The 19210-nt window shown below is 45.6% G+C and overlaps 4 protein-coding genes across 9 annotated transcripts; 3 read left to right on the forward strand and 1 right to left on the reverse strand.

The window, feature by feature from the left end:
• Nucleotides 1-175: 175 nt before the first annotated feature.
• Nucleotides 176-1917, reverse strand: LOC108114018 (general odorant-binding protein 70). Its single transcript, XM_017224764.1, has 3 exons — nucleotides 1737-1917; nucleotides 1407-1675; nucleotides 176-664 (listed from the first exon to the last, which is right to left on the reverse strand). The coding sequence occupies exons 1-3, from the start codon at nucleotides 1915-1917 to the stop codon at nucleotides 377-379; spliced, it is 738 nt and encodes a 245-aa protein (XP_017080253.1). The 3' UTR covers nucleotides 176-376.
• A 1476-nt stretch (nucleotides 1918-3393) lies between these two features.
• On the forward strand, nucleotides 3394-7285 carry LOC108113985 (fibroin heavy chain). The gene is made up of 4 exons (XM_017224728.1): nucleotides 3394-3708; nucleotides 4620-4757; nucleotides 5532-5713; nucleotides 5777-7285. The coding sequence occupies exons 1-4, from the start codon at nucleotides 3581-3583 to the stop codon at nucleotides 7132-7134; spliced, it is 1806 nt and encodes a 601-aa protein (XP_017080217.1). The 5' UTR covers nucleotides 3394-3580; the 3' UTR covers nucleotides 7135-7285.
• A 146-nt stretch (nucleotides 7286-7431) lies between these two features.
• On the forward strand, nucleotides 7432-8049 carry LOC108114093. Its single transcript, XM_017224846.1, has one exon. The coding sequence runs from the start codon at nucleotides 7435-7437 to the stop codon at nucleotides 8029-8031; it is 597 nt and encodes a 198-aa protein (XP_017080335.1). The 5' UTR covers nucleotides 7432-7434; the 3' UTR covers nucleotides 8032-8049.
• Nucleotides 8050-10884: 2835 nt separating this feature from the next.
• LOC108114677 lies at nucleotides 10885-18145 on the forward strand. 6 transcript variants are annotated; one of them, XM_041818297.1, is made up of 5 exons: nucleotides 10898-11066; nucleotides 11126-11236; nucleotides 13108-13175; nucleotides 16807-17495; nucleotides 17561-18145. In XM_041818297.1, exons 2-5 carry the CDS (start codon nucleotides 11222-11224, stop codon nucleotides 18001-18003), a joined length of 1215 nt encoding a protein of 404 aa, XP_041674231.1. In that variant the 5' UTR covers nucleotides 10898-11066; nucleotides 11126-11221; the 3' UTR covers nucleotides 18004-18145. The 6 variants fall into 6 exon arrangements, with proteins under 6 accessions (XP_017081252.1, XP_017081254.1, XP_041674231.1 ...); XM_041818298.1 differs by having other exon boundaries at nucleotides 16810-17495; XM_017225763.1 differs by lacking the exons at nucleotides 16807-17495; nucleotides 17561-18145 and adding an exon at nucleotides 13455-15488 and having other exon boundaries at nucleotides 10885-10949.
• The last annotated feature ends 1065 nt before the right edge of the window (nucleotides 18146-19210 follow it).

Genomic DNA, 19210 nt, shown 5'->3' on the forward strand with positions numbered 1-19210 from the left:
GGTAGACTTTAGGTAACGTTTAATAAAGTTGTGCACTTAATTTTAATTCCTACAGTTCTTAAGGTACAATATCTTTCGTTGCCGTCACTATAAATAAATAAATAAATAAATAAATAAATAAATAAATAAATAAGTAAATAAGTTATTGATTTTTCATAGCACTCACAGAGTTTTCAGTTGCTAAAGTCAATGCACAGTCTGTCTGACTGTATACCCCTTTATACCAACTCACACATTACTTTTAGTAACTTCCACCAATTTATAAAACAGCCCACAGGGATCTTTTCATAGCCAAAGTCGCCGCAAGAGACAAACAAACTGGAATTCAACCTGCACTAAACATTTAATAGCAACGCACACTAGACAGAGTAACTAATTAATATCTGCTGTATTGATCCAGACAGTAGCCGGTGATTTGGTCGGATATGCAGTCGAAGACATCAAAAGCCAGATCGCAGCTTTCACCTTTCTTGGGCAGCTCCTTGCGGTTGACTCCGTACCGGACGGTCATTGTCCGGAGGCAGAGGTTCACGGCCCGCAAAGTGGCCATGAAGAATCCATGTTCGTGAACTCCCTCGGAGTAAAAGTGGACCAGTCCGTCCAATGTGGGCCAGCCCTTCTGATCGATAGCATTATTCTTGGCATAAACGCAATGTAACAGGCACTGAAAATATGTACAAGTTTTGGTAAATAATGTAATGAATGTAAGGTAATACTTATAAGCAAATATGTCATAAAATTATAATAAGTGTAAACTGATGAGAAGAACCCCTTAAATAAATATTTTTATGTTGAGTTAAGAAGTCAAGATTGCAGATTAGTTTTATTACTTTAACAATAAAATACACTGAAATATCTATCTCATGAATTTTGTTTAATATTAAACTTCAGTAGATCCATTTGGATTTCTCACAATTGTCTTAGAGTTCAATATATGTTGATTTTTCCAGTGAAATTGAATTTTTCAACATAAATTTACCATATCCTTATCAAACCTCAAAACACTGTCACTTTGTTTTCTGTGTAGGAAGTAGAGGGCTTTATGTACATTCAATTTGCTGATGCATAAAGCCAGCTAATGTGTATTAAGTGCCGCCATAAAGTGCGCTTTTCAGCCATCAAATTCAGCATTGCTTGAGGTGTGCGAAAAATCTCCGACGGAGGCGTGTGATTTTGAATGCAACTGCGGCTGCCACAGCGACTGCGACTGCCACTGCGCTTTTCTTTCGATTGTCTAATAACCCTGACTTTAGGTTTTGCTGGGTGAGCTAAGGTGGGGGTGTAGCCAATTGTTTCTTGGGCTGCCATTGAACTTAATTGAGCGTAGTTTTTGCATTTCATTAACACGAGAAGAAAAGCGATCTACAAGTCTCGCAGAGGATTCCCTAAGCTAAGTCCAAACTTACCCCAGCAATTCTCTTGTCCTCTAGAGGCACCAAAGTAGGGTGATATATACCCGAACTGGTCACATCCAGGCGACGGATATTCCTCATGAGTCTGGCCACATGGCGATGTGGTTCGGGTTCATCGTAAACTATGTATTCGTAGTTGCTGATGTTGGGCGGATGATCTAGGGAAGAGCCTTCAGATGGCCAAATGAAGTCGATGGAGTCATCGTTGGGATCAATGGGCGGTTGATTGTGCGACACCTGCTCTTTGAGGATTTCATAGGCCTCTGTTGTAGGGGATTAGGCGTTTTTAACAAATGAAAACACTTAACCAATTTGAAGACTCACCATTAACCAACTTGTTGCGGACCTCATCCTGGCATTCCCTTATGACCGACTCCACTTTCCTGGCCGTTCTTGGTGGATTTAGGCACTTGGCCTTCTTCGTCTCGAAGCGAATTAGATATTCCACAGCATCGATCGATGCGATAACAACACTCGAGATATATAACAGTTGTGTAATCTTCATGGCTTCAATTAATTGGATACTCCAACTCCGAACCGAACGCCTGGGCTGCTGTCAAATGAATGTCCCCCGAAGAAATGGTCGCGATGAAAACGAAAGCATTTTCACTTTTTCGAGCCAACCTGGCAGGATGGCCCACACTCGCCACTTATGAATTTCCAGTTTTTCTGTTTTGCTCTATGGGTATGTGGTTCAATGGCAAACTGCAATTGCAACTGCCACAACTGGTTGCACATTTCCCATGCGTGCAGTCCGTTAGAAACTTGTCCTTAAAGCTCCGCCACATACATGCCTTTGAACATGGTCATTGGCAGCGGCCATATATCACGGCTATATTAGGTTTCGGGTTCCATTGTCTCTGCGGTTGTGCGATTACAATTCGGTTATGTTCAGAACGCTCTCGCTCCGATTGAGCGCACAATTAACCAATATGTGGTCTTCAGAAAACTCTTCCGCCTTCTGCCCAAATTTGCATATGGCCAAAAAAAACAACAGCCATTAAGATTATCAAAGGCGGCAGTGGATATGGGATATGGGCTGGTCAGAACTATAAAGTAATAACTATAACCAGAATTAAAGGCAGCCAAGCGGGGCGGTCTAATCAGAGGGCCTGACACATCCCAAGCCCCCACCGACTAGAACCCAGAACCCAGAACCCAAGAACAATGGCCAATAACTGTACTTGGAAGTGGCCAGCGTCGCCACGCTAATTATGCTTCATTAAAATGGCCAAGATCCTAGGCGGAAATTGTCATAAACTTCTCTGGTTCTCTCCTTCCAGCCGCCGACGGGTAATTGCCTTTAATTGCATATCGGCCCGAAAATTGCAGCTAAGACACTGACCTAGACTCGCTCTGGATCGAATTTGTAATAAGCCTAGGCTAACGGAAAATGGATAATGGAAAATTGAATTCGAGCCCCGGTGATGAAGTTCAATGTTCAGATTTTTCAGCTGGGTAGGGGAATTGTCAACAGGAAGCTCTCCAGGTTGCAAACTTCGGGGAACAAGAACAACGTGAGCTAATTGACAGACAGCTACACAGGCACGATTTTCCATTTTCCGTTTGCCATTTTCTCTTGACTCCCTGGCTTGCTCCCCTCCTTCCACAATCTGGCGAACAAGGAGCACCACAAAATAAACAACCCAGCTGCCTGGAGTGCAGCTGCAACAACACTTGCGTGTCCATCATTAGAACAAATTCTCTCACCTGAACTCCACCGCGCCCACCGCTCCCACCGCGCCCACCTTCCGCTTTTCTTGTAACGCAATTTGCACACAAATGCTGCTGTTTCATCTTCGTGGCTTTGGCTCTTTTTTGGTGGGTGGTCAGGTGAGACAAGTGGCGGCAGCACCACTAGCTACACTAGCACCACCACATAACACCGCACGAACCGCTCGCTGACTCGCCTGAGAATCGTATTTAAATACGAAGGTCTAACGCTGGATCGCATCAGTCGTCGTCGTCGCGTTGTTCTAGCCGTTAGCTCCTCCTAAAGACCACAAACCAAGTCGGAGTCTAAGTTGGGATTAAAGTTCGGTTTGGAGCTCGATCGGATCGGTTCAGGGCAATAGAAAGATATTTATTTGGTGACTGTGCCTGCAGCAGGATGCTCGCTTGAAGCAAGTTCCATCTCTGTGCTGGATTTAAACAAATGCGATTTGAAGATGCTGCATCTGCATCGGCACTTGAACTTCCTGTGGTTCCTCTGCTCTCTGTTGGGATACTTAGCAGATCCGGCGACAGCTGAGATCGAGTATAATACGATTAATGAGGACGGATCTTTTCAGTTTCGGTACAAAAATTATTGAAACATGAACTCTAAAATTCTTAAAGGATATATTTTAAAAGAGTGATTGACAAAGTGGTTCCATGCATGATCTGTGTATATTTGACCCATCACTTCCTTACTTTAATAAACATTTTCATATTGCAAGTGACTTGTGTTCTTAACCAATACATAAAAAAAATGCACATTAGAATTAGATTTTAATAACGGAAAGGATAAAGAACCCTTCCGAATAATACCAACCATTTCATTATATCAGTTTATCCATTTCGAATGTACAAATAAACCCCAGCCCAGCTTTCTTTATGTAATCATAATAATCTTAAAATATTTTATGTGTTTTTTAATCATAAAGCATTTTATGCTCTCTTTATTAATATGCTATGCTAAAAAAAATACGTTTTCATGCCACTCCCCTTTTGCCCAGTTAACTTCATTTAAAAAAGCGTAGAAAAGGGTGAAATCTTTAATAACGTTGAATTTGGAAGAAAAAGTTAAATATTCGATTTTGTCAAGCGATTCTACCTAACTTCTAACTATGACTAATACTATATAATTATATTATTTAAAAAATGAATCGAAAGACTTTCAATGTAATTGCAAACCATTGGAAACATCTCAATTAGCCTTCTTATTTAGCAGCCATGGGTCATAAATCTAACAAATCATCTAATCGGTCAATGATGTTTGCTACCTCACCATCACACTCGACCAAATTTGAGATTTTTAACACCTCTTTAACGCCTTAACGTTTTGTAACCACAAAAATAACACGCTTCCGACCATCTTTCCTCTCTCCCTCTCCATTTCGCACGCATGGGGCAACGCAATTACTTGTGCTTCGATGGAAACTCCGTTCCACTGGATAATGGACACTGCTGCTGCTGCTGCTGCTGCTGCCACCGATCGGCCAAAAGACATGCAAATGATGACATTGGAGGCTACTATCACAGCGCCTCGGGCACTCCGGACAACACGGTGCGAGGTCGCTACGGTTCGCGGAGTCCGGCGAGCGGACAGATCGAGGAGACCGTCTATACAGCCGGACCACGTGGGTGAGTAAACGAAGACGCCCAAGTCGAGTGAATAAAGTGCGGTGGTGCACTGAAAGAATATTTTATACAGTTTGAGATGGGATTATTACCATAAAATAGGTGATCAGTAATGATAGGTGATGGTAATGAAATTGTTCAAATCTAAATAGGAAGTTAAATGCTCCCGAAAAGACGCCAACCTTGAGTAGGTTCATTTAAAATGTAGCTCAATGTGAAAGGTAATTTCCTTAGGGAGGGTGTTATGTTCACTGATTTGTTTCCCAGTGTAATGACGGTGGAGGAAGTGGTAGCACAAAGTGAGTTATCTCCCCCCGATGTCAGAGTTGAGCTCATATATCAGTGGTTGGCAGCAGGCGGCGGCCACTGAAGCGAAACTCAAGCCAACGGGCGGTTCGGAGTTGGAGTCGTTCTAACACATTGGACTGTTTTTTGTGGGGTTGCCTAAACGTTTTTCCATTACCGCTTCGCTACTGTTGTTTTTTGCAATCTCCGGTAAATTGGGGGAAACAAAAAGCTGTTAACAAATTGACTGGCCTGAGAGTTCCGAGCAAAAACTATAGTATGGATTGGAGATTGTAGATGCTCAGCGATAGCGATGATTCTGAATGGGATCGTTCCCCTGAGATGTGGGGTAATCAAAGTAACGACGTGCCGGGTTCAGATCGGATCTATATTCCGAATTGCAGTGCGAATCCGCTTCCGCTGGGAGGGTTTACCCAATCTCCCATTCATTGTGATCGGCAGCTAATTAATCTCATCCAATTTCCCATACAGATTTCGCGTAAACGGACCGAAGATTCATCGGAAAATGGATCTGGCCCAGTATCCGGTATTGCCGCGAGGAAGTCCAGATGATCCGCTGGCTGATCCTTTTGATGATCCCTCCTACAGCTTCAGTTTCCGCACTCCGGATCAGTCGCGCAGTGAGGAGAATGATTCGGGTAATAGGATCAGAGGTGAGCTCGGACTTCGGATAAGTTCCTTATAATAACATTAACTTGACCTGTAAATTCTGTTAGGACTTTACTCATATCTGGACGACGTGGGCGAGCGGCATAGTGTTCGTTATGCAGCTGGAGCCGGAACTGGTTTCGAGATCTCCAATGCTGTCCCGGACAGTCCATCGACTGTGGCCTATTCCAGTCCTCTGTACAAGTCCCATCCCAAAACACGCGGAAAGATGGCCGTGCAAAGAGGACCGGCGGGTAGCTACAAGCTGATTGCATCCGGACCGGATCATAGAAGGGCTGAAAGCCGAGCTCCGGATGGTCTGGTGAGGGGCACATACTCCTTCCTGGACGACAAGGGCGTGCAGAGGACAGTGGAGTATATAGCAGGAGCAGGAATTGGCTACAGGGTGGTGCAAAACCGAATTGGTCCTGGCACCCATATCAATCCCTCTGTGGCTGATTTTCGTCTGGCAGATCCGGATTTCCGATTGGCTAATGATTTTGGTAGGGGTGCAGGTGGTGGCTTGGGTCCAAAGGGAGGAGGAAGCGGATCAAGTGGCCCAAGTGGTTCAGGCGGAGCAGTAGGATCAGGTGGAGGTGGCGGTGGAAGTGGAGGTGGATCGGGAAGGGGTCGCACTCCTGGCAGACCCGGCAGCAAAGAGTATCTGAAGCCAGCTGATAGCGGAAGGCCCAGAGATCAGGGGGAGGGAGATGCCGGGGCTTCGGATGATGATAATCTCGGATCTCATGATGGCAACGAAGGAGATGACATCGGGCCTAGCGGTAGTTCTTCTGGGTCCAGCAACTTTAACGGTAAAGAGGATCGCAGGGGATTCCCGGCGGGAAGTTCCCAACGGGGCAGTACTAGGTATGACGGCGGGGGTAGTAACTCTCAAAGAGGTGGAGGTGGTAGTGGTGGTTCCATAAGGACAAATGCAAGTGGGTCGAGAAACAGGAACCGATTTGGAAGCAGTGGAGGAAGTGCTTCCTCTGAAAGGGGAGCTGTAAGGGGAGAAGTAGCCGGTGGGGGAAGCAGTCGCCGAGGAGGTGGAGCCTCCAGCGAAGGCGACTCTGGCCTGGGCTACCTGCCGCCCACAGGTGGATCGGGCACTAGTGCCATCAGCGGACCCGGGGACAATTACCACCTCAACGATGAAGATGTGGGCAGTTCACTGCCGCCACTGGTCACTGCAAACCATCGAATTCTGGAGATCGATCGGGATCGGGAGTGGGTGCAAAGACATCGCGACTCCACCGTGATCAAAAATGTGGGTAAATGGTATGTGGGCTTGCCACCTGGCCAAAGTGTCCGTGCCCATGTCCAGAACATCGACATAGTTCCCCTGGGTGGAAGGATTGGTCTCTCCCCGTCAGAGGCACTGCGTCAAGATGAGATCGCCGAGCTGAATGCCTCCAGGGAGCACTAATCAGATACTCCCCCTCCACTGATTGGATCTGTAGTTCGTAGTGATCAGTAGCTCTAAGTGATCAGCGTTAAGTAACTGAAACTGGGTTGACTCCACCTGGAAACTGTAACAGTATTTAAAGCGGAATACATTTTATGTCTGTATCTGTGTATCAATCTGTGTCTTTAGCCAGAGGTTATATGATATCCGTGGAGGTTGCCATAAGCAGGTTGGTCTGCACATTGCGGTTTCCTTGGATCTCCATATAACCCCATGGAATGGCCTACCCTGGGTTTAGTTGGTTTTCAGATCTTACACAAGATGCTGCTGCTTTGGATTGGCTTGCTGGGAGTTTACAGTGCTCGAGGAGCCCAGGTTTATATGCAGTTTAATGGGCAAGGATACTCGTACAACACGGATAGCGAGAGGGTGGACAGGAGTATCGTTACCCCTGGTTATGGTGCTTCTTCCCTGGAAACCTTTGGTCCTTTGCAGTTTGTGCAGCAGGCTCTGAGAACCAGACATAACCCTCTGCCGACGATCTCCTATAACACCCAGGATAACCTGGCAATGGCAACCTCCTCGCTGAGCAGTGGCTACCATCCAGCCTTAGTTACTAACAACCTGAAGCCCCAGCACAGCCGCCAAAACTTTGATTTCAGCACCGACCAGATGTCACATGCCCAGCACACCGATGAGTCGGGAAACGTTTTGGGCAAGTACTCCTACTACGATGAGGCTGGCTACCATGAGCTGAGCTACAAGGCGGGCGCCGGCATCGGTTTCGTTGTCATGGGTGGCAATTTGGCCAAGGCCACCGCCGCTGAACCGCACTCGGAAATCGAAATCGGAAACGGAATCCAAACAAATGCCTTGACAAGCCTGCAAGAGTTGCATAAATATCGTGGCTACACGTAAATAAACAAATTACCTGAATTACCGCTCGTTCTACTTGGGTGTTTTTTTGGTTATTTAGTGGAACTATTCGGAGATCTGACAGTGTCAACTGTCGTGTCTGACATCTACGTGATCGGGGAACGCAACTGCAGTTAACTGGGGTCTAAAAATGTATGACTAGATCTGATATATAGGGCTGTGTTAATATGTCGCTTGGATGCCGTTTTATATCGCATTAAATTAAAAAAAAAGATGATCTCAACAAACTATGACTAAAAGATATACGATTTTCGTGTCACTTTCTTAGGAAGATCAATCTTTATATTGCTGATTAAAAGAAAGAGGATAAGGATATTATACCAAATGTCCTATGCGATATCAAACCACTTTAGAAAGTAAAAAGAGTGTTTTATCTTTCTATTATTTCAAAAGATTTGAATAAATAAAGTGACCATTTGATTTAGTTTACGTTGTCTTGCCCACAAAAGATTATTCTCTAAATCACAACCAGTAGTATTATCGACTTTCTTTACCTGTATTAAGTATAAACTAAATATAAATGTTCAGATTGTTATGCAATAGAAATAACTTGTAAAATTGCTTTCAATTAAAATTTTTGCATAAACTGGATAAAGCTAAACCATTGTCAGTTTCTGATCGTAAATGATTGAAAGAGCCTTAATTGCTTGTGGCGCGTGTCTTGGCCCGAGACAACTACTACGATTTATGCATTTTATAAGCCCTAATTGATTTTCCGCTCATAAAAATGGTTATTCGGTCATTTTACAAATGGCCAGTGCATCCCAAAGCCAAATTGAGTCACCTCTGTTTGGGTAATTTCTTGTCGGAAAGAGACCAAAATAAAACAACATTTGAAATGTTCGACGCGTGCCCGCACTTGCCAAATAATTTGAATCGAACGGAAAGCCTTGGCGTCCACATCGTGGCCTAAATAAATATATTTCTGGCCAGGCAAAACAAAGAAAAGCCTAAAAGCCTTAATAATATGCATATTTGGCGAAACAAAAAGTTATTACAGAGGCCAGGTTTGACCGAAAGTTTCACTGCCACTATTAAAAGTTGAATGTCAAGAGATCTAAGCGGTTAATTTCCCCGAAACAAGTTCCAACGCACTCGAAAACTTTCTTCAACGAATGCATTAAAACTAAAATGCTTGCCACTGACATAGATTCTATTTGGCCGGGTCTAGGGTTTGTATGGCTTATATTATGGCCACGTTCTCAGCGTTGGAATCAATGGCTCACCTGGGAAATAGCCGAGGTGCATAATTGGGTTAGCCTAGCAGCAGAACGGCCTGCATTGGAACCACAAATTACTGGGGCTCCAGCTCTCCCAGGTGCCAGTTAGCTGTTTCTCTTCATTATTCCCTCCTTTCCCTCTGCATAAGCAACGGCTTTGGGTTGGGATTCTCCTCCTCGCCGAAGGTCAGACTTAATTGGCCCGGGCCTAGGCAACGACATCCCACTAGCAGTCCCGTTTTTGCCTGCATTTATAAATAGGCCCCAAGGTCTCTGGGTCTTCGGTCTTGGGGCTTCGCTCTTCAACTTCTCCTCGACTGCTTGGGTTTCTGCTTGGGTTCGATTTATCGCCTTTTGATTGCTGCATTCCAATTGTGGATCAAGTGGTGGTGCGTGTGGCGCATTCGGGGTTTACAACGTGTGGCTGCTAATTTCGTATGCTCCCTCCGGCGCAGCACACTCGAAACCATAAATCTTGTGGCAATAAAATTGGTGCCCGCGTGTGCCCCAAAGGTCGACCACCAGCTCGATCCTGGTTAATCAAGAAATATGCATTATTGCTGCCTGCACTTCGGAATATCAGTAGCTGACCTGCGGCAGCGGGCATAAAAATCAATAAAAGAACAAATTGCAGTCGAATCACAGCACAGTTAATCAGGAAATTGATGGTTCTTTGGCTAATTAAGACTTTGGTCAGTGAAAGAAAACAAATGACTTAAGGCACGAACTCGAAAGGAAATCGATTTGCCTGATCTCAGACATTTGTAATTTATGATTACACATCGAAAACGGCCTGAAGCTTAAGCATTAATCCTGACATCTATTGATACCCGAGAAGTGTGTGAAGTCTTCATGCCGAATTGGTTGTCGAATCAGAAAAAGAACACAATTCTTGAGCCAACTGTGGGCTTTCTGCGAAACTTTCTAACGAGTTTCAGGCAAACATTTTAATTGAAATGCCCAACAACCCGGGCGATTCATTCATCACGGTAAGTCTCTTACCATTTTGGCTTATGTCATGTTTTTGGGGCCCGTTCCGAGCTGATTACCTCTCCACTTCCCACACGCACTTCGCTTCTATTCTCGTTGGCTCACTCCACTTGTAATGTCCAGACATCAGTTTGCCCCTGTCCAGTCGCAGTCACACTCAATCAAGCCAATAAACGGTCAATTAATCAAAGTCAGCACCGTGATTTTGGGTTCTGGCTTGTAGGTGCTAGGTGCGAAACAGTAGCCTGAAGAAGCCCCTTTCAGCACATCTAACAAGTTTCTGGCGAAATATGCGTTAAGTTGAGCAAACCATTTGCCTAGCCAAGGGAGGAGGAGAGAGCGGTAAGATCTCAATCTGTGAAATCCTAGAGTTGGAAGCCTGAATATCAATTGGAGTTGGTCTCCTAGAGCTGGTAACCAAAGCCCACAGATGCACGCCCCCAGATAGTAGCCAGGCCAAGGCGCTCGACTACGTGCCCGACTCTGGGATTTCTCTTTGGCTCTCTTTCTCTTTTTTATTCAAACCAAAAACCCAATTCTCTTACACCTGATCGGGCCCTGTTTTCTTGGCCATTTCTTTAGCTTCGTCGTTTGCATCGCTAATGGAAATGTTATAAACAGACGCGCTGGGCCCGGCCAGCACTCAGTTCATCTTCAGTCGTCGTCTGGCTCGCTGGCTCTTGGTTCTTGGTAGGAGTTCCATTTCCAGTCCCTATTCATTGTGCGTGACAAAAAAGAACAAAAGAACTCAGACCTGAAACAATCGTAAATTGAAAGCCCAACAGGATTGGCTTTTAGTGCTAGCGTGTGTGTGATTTTTCCGTGTGATTACCCTGAGTGCCACTCATTCCGTTTCTCGTTTGCAGTTCAAGGATATAGTGTCAAGGCGAGGATTGGTCAGCAAACGACCGGGAATTTTAGCAAAAAATATCGCAAGCTATTCACCAGAACTAAGCATTAAAATGCGTTTCATTGCTGTAAGTAGATCCAAGAAAAGAGAAAATTAAGTTCTTCTTAAAACTCATTCAGTTTTTGGGAATTGGAAACGAAACTAGTTTATACCTGACCGCAATTAATCATTTATTGCTCTGTGCCGCCGTTGAACTCATTAACTTGTCAACTGGCCCAAGTTCGTGCCTTGAGTCTTTCGTTTCTTTCACTTCTGAATTGAAATGAACTTTCACTAAGCGACATTTTTGGTTCTTGGCTCGATTCTTGGCTTCTTCTGGCCACGGAAATTAGCCTTAATTATGTTCTGTGCCATATGCAAATATTATTAAAGTCTTTTTTTGGCATTATAATCAGAAATCAATTTGGATGCTAAGAACTCTATTTTGGTTATTTATTTAATAATTCAAAAGGTTAAAAGCTCTTTGTGCTAGTTATTGTTTCTTCGGCTAAAAGGGTTTCCATAGACTTAATCCCTTTTGAAAAGTGAAAACCTTTTGGTCAGTCTATGAGAACGTGACAATATTCCAGCCCCACCCCAATTTAAAAAGTGAGAATGATTCATTCCGCATAATCCCTTGCATTATTCATATTCCCTTTATGAGAAGTATGCCCTTAAAAGTCAAGCCCCGTCAGCGCCTGGCTCATAAGGAACAATCCCCATTCAATTATAACCATAACCAATAACCCATACATATATTGAAAAGCCCAAAAATTAATTACGACTCGAAGAACATTAAATTAATATGCCACAAACGTAAGGAAATCATGCGTGGGCTAACAAATGGTAATAAAAGCCTTCTTTCTCCCAACCCACAGCCAAACAATCGTCCACGTTTGTGTGTGGGGTTCTGAGGCTATAAGTGCATTGGTTTGTTTTCTGGTTTATTATCGCGTTGATAGTGGTTCATAAATTAATCAATTTATGAGTATCAACAACAGTTAAACCACACGCCCCAAGTCTATCAATCTCAGCTCAATTAGCTCCAGCCGAATGTCTCTGGTATATCATTTAAGACCAAGAGACACCTGATCGGATGAAAAGAACAGGAGACGGACACATTTAATATCTTGTTTGAGAACATAAAACGCAGCGCTTAAACTTTGCATTCGAGCCATTAACCCAGTTTATTTTTGGACAAGACAACGAGACACACCCGATGCGGGTTTGGAATGGGCGGGCAATATAATAAATAAGCCAATACATACTCACGAAAGAAAGCAGACAGAAATACATCTTAAATACTCGTACATCGGCGATGCAAGAGATCTTGCAAATCAATGACAACCAGGTTCGACAGCCTCTTGGCCAGAATCGAATATATATTCTTTTTTCTCTCAAGTTACGCTTTGGCCCGAAATCGTAACAGACGCCTAGAGGTTCAGGTCAATGACACAACACGAGCCCCGACTTCAGATCCAGCTTTGGCTTTAGTTTTTGGCCCACAGCTTGAGCTTTGCCTGGGTCTCAGTTCCTCTCGGCTTAGTGACATTTCGGTGGTGATAGATGGGCGTGCGGGCTGGTCGTTTCCACCGGCTAACGGTTGCGTCAATATTGACTTTGCCAAAGATGTGGAGAGCCGGCGAGAGTGAGTCAAATATTTGCCGATCGTGAGGTTCTTGACAATCATGTTCGAGGGAAAATCCGTTGAGTACTTGTTGAGGCCTTCTTTGCCAGCTGGCTCTCACTTTTCGGCTCAGTTCTGAGCTCCAGAAAGAAATTATGCAAATGAATGCTCCCCCAGAGCTAAGAGAAAGACTTTCGCGAGGGATTCGACCGCATTCCATTCGTGTATTTTTTGTATCTGTTACGACATCGGAATACTGAGAACCGTATCTAAACCTATTCAGAGGAATACATCATCAATCACTTATCTATTGTCACGCATTTATCTTACAGCTATCAACACTGCTTCTGGCCTCTTTGGCCCTCAGCCAGGCCCAGCAACCCGGTGGACTGGCCGTCGAGTAAGTAGTCTAGTAACTAGTTACCCAGTCCTATGACCCCAATTAACAAATGCCTTGCCTGCCAACTGTGACTGTGTCAACGCTAATGCTCATTTCAAGTAGAAGTTGATGCGCTCGCCTAGAACTTTGTGACTAAACCCCAAAAGCCCTGACTTGTGACTAACCCTAAAACTCATTGCCCCCACAACCCAACAACAACACATTCCCCTGCATTAGCAACTAAAAGCTAACTTCACCAACAGAGAGAGACCACCAAACAAAACCCACTTTCGTTTGCAGAATACAGAAGCAGCGGCTGATCAAATTTCCCGAGGAGTTTGAGCCCAATGGGGCGCCTCCCTCCTCGGAAAAGGCGGACGAGGCCAAGCGCATCCTCGAGCAGATAGCCAAGGTCAACGAGGCCTTTGGCTATGTAAAGAAGCAGCCGGAGCAGCCCAAGCTGCCACCGATCCTAGACTCCAGTCAATACCTATTCCCCAAGCCCGCTCATCAGCCATTCCATGCCCATCAGCACCACTTTTCGGGGAGTAATGGTCAGACCTTACTAGAACCCTCAATTAGGGCGGTAAAACTCACCAGGAATGTGGCTGGCAGCTATAATGTGCCTCCCAGATTGCGTCAGGCAGTTGAGAGCTCCTCCAAGGAGGAGAAGAAAACCCAGCTGTACTTCAGACCCAACCAGGTGGAGGTACCCAAACCAAGCACCCCACAAGAAGCTCAACTGCTGCCCGCCCACTTTGTGATTCCCGTCCATCTGCACAAACTCAATAAGGACCAGTATCTGAAGGAACACGCCTCGCAGGAGTATAAGGTTAAGGGATACAAAATCATAGGCGATGTGGACAGCTTCTATGGCAAGGCAAAGGTTGGAAGAAAAAAAGGCAAGACCACGCCCAAGTATCACTTGTTCTTCCTGCCCCGAGAATTGGCTCTCAATGAAGATGGCACACCAAAGAGGGGTAACTCTACCACCATAGGAACCACTACCACAAAGTCGCCTGCTCCTCAAAACTTCAAGGAATATCGGTTGGATTCCAGGGAGAAGCCTGTCCATAAGCCACAGAAGGTTCAGCCCAGTTTGGCGCCTGAATTGATTACCTTAAACTCTTTGAATAGGAAAAAGGTTGGCACTACGGCGAAGCCTGTGCGCTTGAGTGGAAAAGAAGCTGAACAGCAAATATCCCAGGGCTCATCCTCCTTGAACATCAAGGCCACATCTGCTCCTGTCTTGCTAAGCTCAACTTTACCGCCATCTGGTGGCCTTTTACCCAATCGCAATCGCTTGAATCCTTTCCGCATGCCCGGAATGAACATAGCTGAGATGCAGAACCAAACCTCGGCGGCCATCAAGAACGCCTTCCAAAACATCTTCAAGTTGCCCTTCCGACCTCCAATGGCAGCTACAAATGGAGAAGTTCCTGTGATCGTGGGCAATGTCCCCCAGAAAAATCACTCAATAGATTCGGCTGATTATAAGTGGGATGATGAGAACGAGGGCGCTGGCGATGGGATGTCGGATGATGTGGATACCGTAGAGGACACCGCTGCGGAATTGGACACTAGTTCATCCTCGGAGAAACACCTTTTTGCCCACAAAGCCCATCATTTGATGCACACTGTAGGCCAGGTGGCCACCGCGCAACAGAGTACCCAAAAGCAGGCACTTCGCGAGGGAGGAATCATCATTCAGCGGCTTAAGGTGCGCAAGGGCGGTATTGCCATCGCAGGTCCTGGGGGCGTGGCCACGGCGGGTAGCGGTGGAACGGCGATTGTGGGTCCCGGAGGCTATGCCCTCACCCATCCACGTAGCTTGACCATCGCAGGTCCCGGGGCCAAGGTCATCTCTATACCGGCGAATGTGGACCTGAAAGATGCCCTGGCACGCACCGATCTGGAGACGAGAAGTTTTCCGCGGGAGGGAAAGATAGTGGCCACGGGACCAACGGTCTACTATGCCCCACCCACGGGCACAACGACAATGGAGGCGGATCTGGGGGCGGGACTGGAGACGGGCCAGTTTGAGTCTGAGGCTTAACCTAATAGCTATTACTTAGCATCTTTAGTTAGGATCTATATAGTTGGTATTGTTTAGTATTCTAATAAATCTTTGTATTTCGTAAATGTTTGGGCTTTTGCTTTCATCCTAAAAACTGTATATAGTAGATATGTATATGTACATATATCCTCCCATTAACCCTCACGTATCCCGCATGACATTAACCCGTCACAGTTTTAACCCCTCGAATTGTTGCTGTAAATATTATCAGACTAACCGGCGGCTCTCTCCACCATCTTCCCTATGCTATCCATAAAACCAAAACTATCCTAACCCAAGTGCCTACTGGCGAACCGCCAACATCGAGGCCTGGCCACCAGGAGCACCAGTTGCACCCGTTGCAGAGAGGTCTGGAAAACTAATTGCAGGATCAGCTCCGGTCCAGCAACTCACGCCCTATGGAGCCTACCAGCCTGTGCTGCTAAATACTCCATACTACACCGCTTACCAACTGCCGTTGGCTTATGTTGTACAACAACCCACCACGGCAAATGCCGAACAAGCCACCACAGCAGGTACCACAACCACTACCACAACAGGCAGGCCAGAAAGCTTAGCCGAGGACACCTCCAGTGAGATCGAAAAACCAGAAAAGCTACAGGCTCTGCCTGCAGAGAAGACACAAACCACTGGCGATCTGAAGAGCGATGTGGGTCTCCGCTCAGCGGTTAGCAAGATAAACCCCGACTATGTGATCGAAGAGATTATTCCAGTACCTGGCAAATTAGTGATCTCCACTTCAGGTTCACCCCTGTCTTCCAAGCAGCAATTGAAGAAGATTGCCCCACAGAAGTTGAGAAAGCAGGCGGGTGGAAGAGTTCCCGTCAAAGTGGAAGCCACCGGAAAGACCAGCACCAGTTCTGGTAACTTCCCACAGATCCCTTTTGGCAATTACTTCTTGCCCTACAGGCCAGAACAGGCTCAGGCGATCCAGGGACGTAAACAGGCAGCTCTCGTCCTGGAACCTCATTCCAAAGCGGTGGTGGGAAATGGTGGCACTGCCATATCCACGCCCATTTCCAAGGCGTATCTGAAGAAGGGTGTGCCCACTAATGTTTACTTCAATCCGGAATCGGTGGCCATAGCTGGTGTGGGTGGCAAGGCACATGCCACTGCGGATCTGGAATTGGATCTGTTCACGTAAAGATGCAGCAAGGCAGGCATCTAAGTTAATTACTGACACGTTTTCTTTAAGCAATTTCTTAGTTTAATTTTCAAAATTAACTCGAGTTTCAAATCTCAAAGTTCCCAAGAAAGTTCACCCAAGAAATTGGTTACTGAAAGTGTGCCTTATGATATAGTTCATCCAACTGAAGCTGAATGGTAGTTCCTTCTGGCAGCTATCCTATGTTCCTATGTTAAGAACAGAGGCCTACAACATGTGTCATTTCCTAGACTGTAAATAAAGTAAAACGTAAAATGTACAGCTTTCGCCTTGGGTCATTAAGTAGTCCGCTAATCCCTTGTAGATATTCCGATGCTTTTCCAACTCCCCGCTTTCTCCAGGCAACTCCCAACACTTCCAAACACTCACTCAACACACACTCTCTATAACCGAATCTAACCCCAAACAAGCAGACACAGATCGAGGGCGGCTCCGCTGGTCTTCGAGGAGCATCCGTACTATGGAGGATTGAGGGGTCAACTCCTCCAGTTACGTCCACAGAGGGACGGCAGCCTGGGTAGCTTCATCCTGCAGCGTCAGCAGCCGCAGGTTAGAGCTGTTACCAGGGATTCCGATGACACAATCACCATTTCGGCGGCCAGCATCTCGGCCATTGCTGATGGCAACGGAGCTAGTAGCTCCAGCAACTCGATCTCGGCCAGCGCCAGTGACTTCAACAGGATTCAGTTGGCCGCTGCTCGATTGGTTGCCATCCAGGAGATGGCCAAGCGGAAGGGATCTTTCAGCGAGGAGGACAACAAGGTTTATGCCAGCAGCCTTCTTGAACTGGGACAAGCTGCTCAGAGCTTGGCGCTGCTTCAGCAAACCGGACAGATCAAGGACTTCAGTGTCCTGCTGCAGCCGGATATGTTTGGCAATCCCCAGAAACAGCCCTCAAACTTTGGCCTTGAGGCCACCAACAATCCGGCGGATCAGAAGATCGACGAACAGAAACTGGATGAGGTCACCGAACAGCAGTTCTCGCCGGACGAGCAGTTCCTGCCACCCAACAATGAGGATCCCTATGAGGATGTCAATGATAGCGTTTCCGTGATGGCTCCCAAGAAAGATGCCGCTGTGGCCGAAGCAAAACCAGTTGGTGAGTTTTTTAAAACTTTCTTCAAGGAAAGATATCAGAACTTACCTCTCAAACTCTTTTTTAAGGTCTCTCGATTGCCGGTGAAGGTGGTGTGGCCTCCTCCAAACCAAATGCCGTGGCCCTTTCCGGTCGAAATGGCTTGGCCGTAGCCTCGCCCAAGGCCACAGCCATTGCTGGGGTTTCTCCCGAAGAGGCAGCTGCCTTCAGCATCTCCTTGCCCACTCGGAACCAACTGGTGATCAAGAGTCCCAACTTCGCATCGGAGAAAGCCAGCGATGATTATGACTACAACGATATGCCTTTGACCTTGGCCCGCTTCCCTTTGACCCGGGAAACTCCACAGCAACTGGTGCCGGTTCGCATCTCTGGAGGAGATTCCCTGGTGGAGCGGTGGCGCACTGCCATCGCTGAAGATTATGCCGCCAGACAGGCTCAGGTTAAGGTGGCCACAGCTCCACCAACGCCCTTCATCCGTATGGCCCCCAAGCGACGTCTTCACTCGGAATAGGAATGATGCTCACCAGATGATTGCCATTACCAGAGATTGAAATTGGATTGGACTTGATCGCAATGAGATTTATAGAATACGTTGTACAACCTTTTGTGTGCCAGCTCCCGAATTGCCAATAAAATTTGCCTATTTAATTGAATTTATTTGAGATTTTATTGGTTGGTCTATTGAGTGGTATATAAAGATTAATGTATAGGATGTTTTTTTATTCGAATAATATTCTTGTGGCATTAAATTTTAAATATGATTTCTCGTATATGATCGCCACGGCTGGCTCGGATGTAGTCCAATCTGGACGTCCAAGTTTCGATGACTTTTTCTAACATCCAAATGGTCAAGCGGTTGTGGCTTATCCAAATAGACCAATGACATTACTTAGCACCACAGAAAGTAGTCTAGCGCCGTTAAATCACAAGATCTTGGAGGGCAATTCACAGGTCCAAAACGTGAAATTAGGTGGACGATAAAATGGACGTAGTGCGCGATACGTATTTCGCACAGAACTATTATTTTCAAAATAAAATTGAAGGCGTTGTTCAGGCATGAGTCTATTTATGATGAATTGCCAAGCCAACCTTAGAATAAATCACTTGACAGCTATTAAATCGGTTGCCACCTTGGACAGTAATGCCAACTTAAAGTTCTATACTTCTATGAAAACACCATTTATAAAAAAATGTTAATCCACGACTGAAACTGTTCAAATTTCTTCAAACTTTTTGTAACCCTTAATGGGATTTTATGTAAGAAAACATATCGATTGGCCATTTAAAAATCTTTTGACTTTTACAGCAATGTTTGACCACCTACTGCGTTAGTTTAACTAAGATAGGTCTACACACCTCTTTAAAATGCCATTAACTTAACATAACATTAATAGATGGGTACGGATCGTTAATTATCCTTGATGGTTTTCCCCCTTGGAAGAGCAAAACCACATTGATGACCAGAAGAAGGGGACATCGAACTAGAAGTTTCTAGACCCTGCCATCGCACTTTCAAATCAAAGACCACAAATAGCCAGCCAAGATCATATGAAGACGGTGACAGAGAACCATGGCTATGAATCTAATTGCTGCGGGAAGTGATTACAGTTTATAACGAAAATAAATTTATTTATGCGAATGTGCAGAGCGAAAATCTCAGGCGTACTGAATGCAAGCATGTGCAAATCTTGATTAATCTTTTCCGCCAGGGCAGGCAA

This window comes from Drosophila eugracilis, unplaced genomic scaffold (genome assembly GCF_018153835.1).
Source record: "Drosophila eugracilis isolate 14026-0451.02 unplaced genomic scaffold, ASM1815383v1 contig_2154, whole genome shotgun sequence".
Taxonomy (NCBI): domain Eukaryota; kingdom Metazoa; phylum Arthropoda; class Insecta; order Diptera; family Drosophilidae; genus Drosophila; species Drosophila eugracilis.

What these genes read in the sequence shown, in the direction of transcription:
- LOC108113985 (XM_017224728.1), top strand. Translation starts at nt 3,581, where the DNA reads ATGCTGCATCTGCATCGGCACTTGAACTTCCTGTGGTTCCTCTGCTCT. An exon ending in TATACAGCCGGACCACGTGG is followed by an intron (nt 4,758 to 5,531) that starts GTGAGTAAACGA and finishes TTTCCCATACAG; the next exon opens with ATTTCGCGTAAACGGACCGA. An exon ending in TTCGGGTAATAGGATCAGAG is followed by an intron (nt 5,714 to 5,776) that starts GTGAGCTCGGAC and finishes AAATTCTGTTAG; the next exon opens with GACTTTACTCATATCTGGAC.
- LOC108114677 (XM_017225763.1), top strand. An exon ending in CCCGGTGGACTGGCCGTCGA is followed by an intron (nt 13,176 to 13,454) that starts GTAAGTAGTCTA and finishes TTTCGTTTGCAG; the next exon opens with AATACAGAAGCAGCGGCTGA.
- LOC108114018 (XM_017224764.1), bottom strand. Translation starts at nt 1,917, where the DNA reads ATGAAGATTACACAACTGTTATATATCTCGAGTGTTGTTATCGCATCG. An exon ending in CCGCAACAAGTTGGTTAATG is followed by an intron (nt 1,676 to 1,736) that starts GTGAGTCTTCAA and finishes CCCCTACAACAG; the next exon opens with AGGCCTATGAAATCCTCAAA. An exon ending in AGGACAAGAGAATTGCTGGG is followed by an intron (nt 665 to 1,406) that starts GTAAGTTTGGAC and finishes ACATATTTTCAG; the next exon opens with TGCCTGTTACATTGCGTTTA.
- LOC108114093 (XM_017224846.1), top strand. Translation starts at nt 7,435, where the DNA reads ATGCTGCTGCTTTGGATTGGCTTGCTGGGAGTTTACAGTGCTCGAGGA.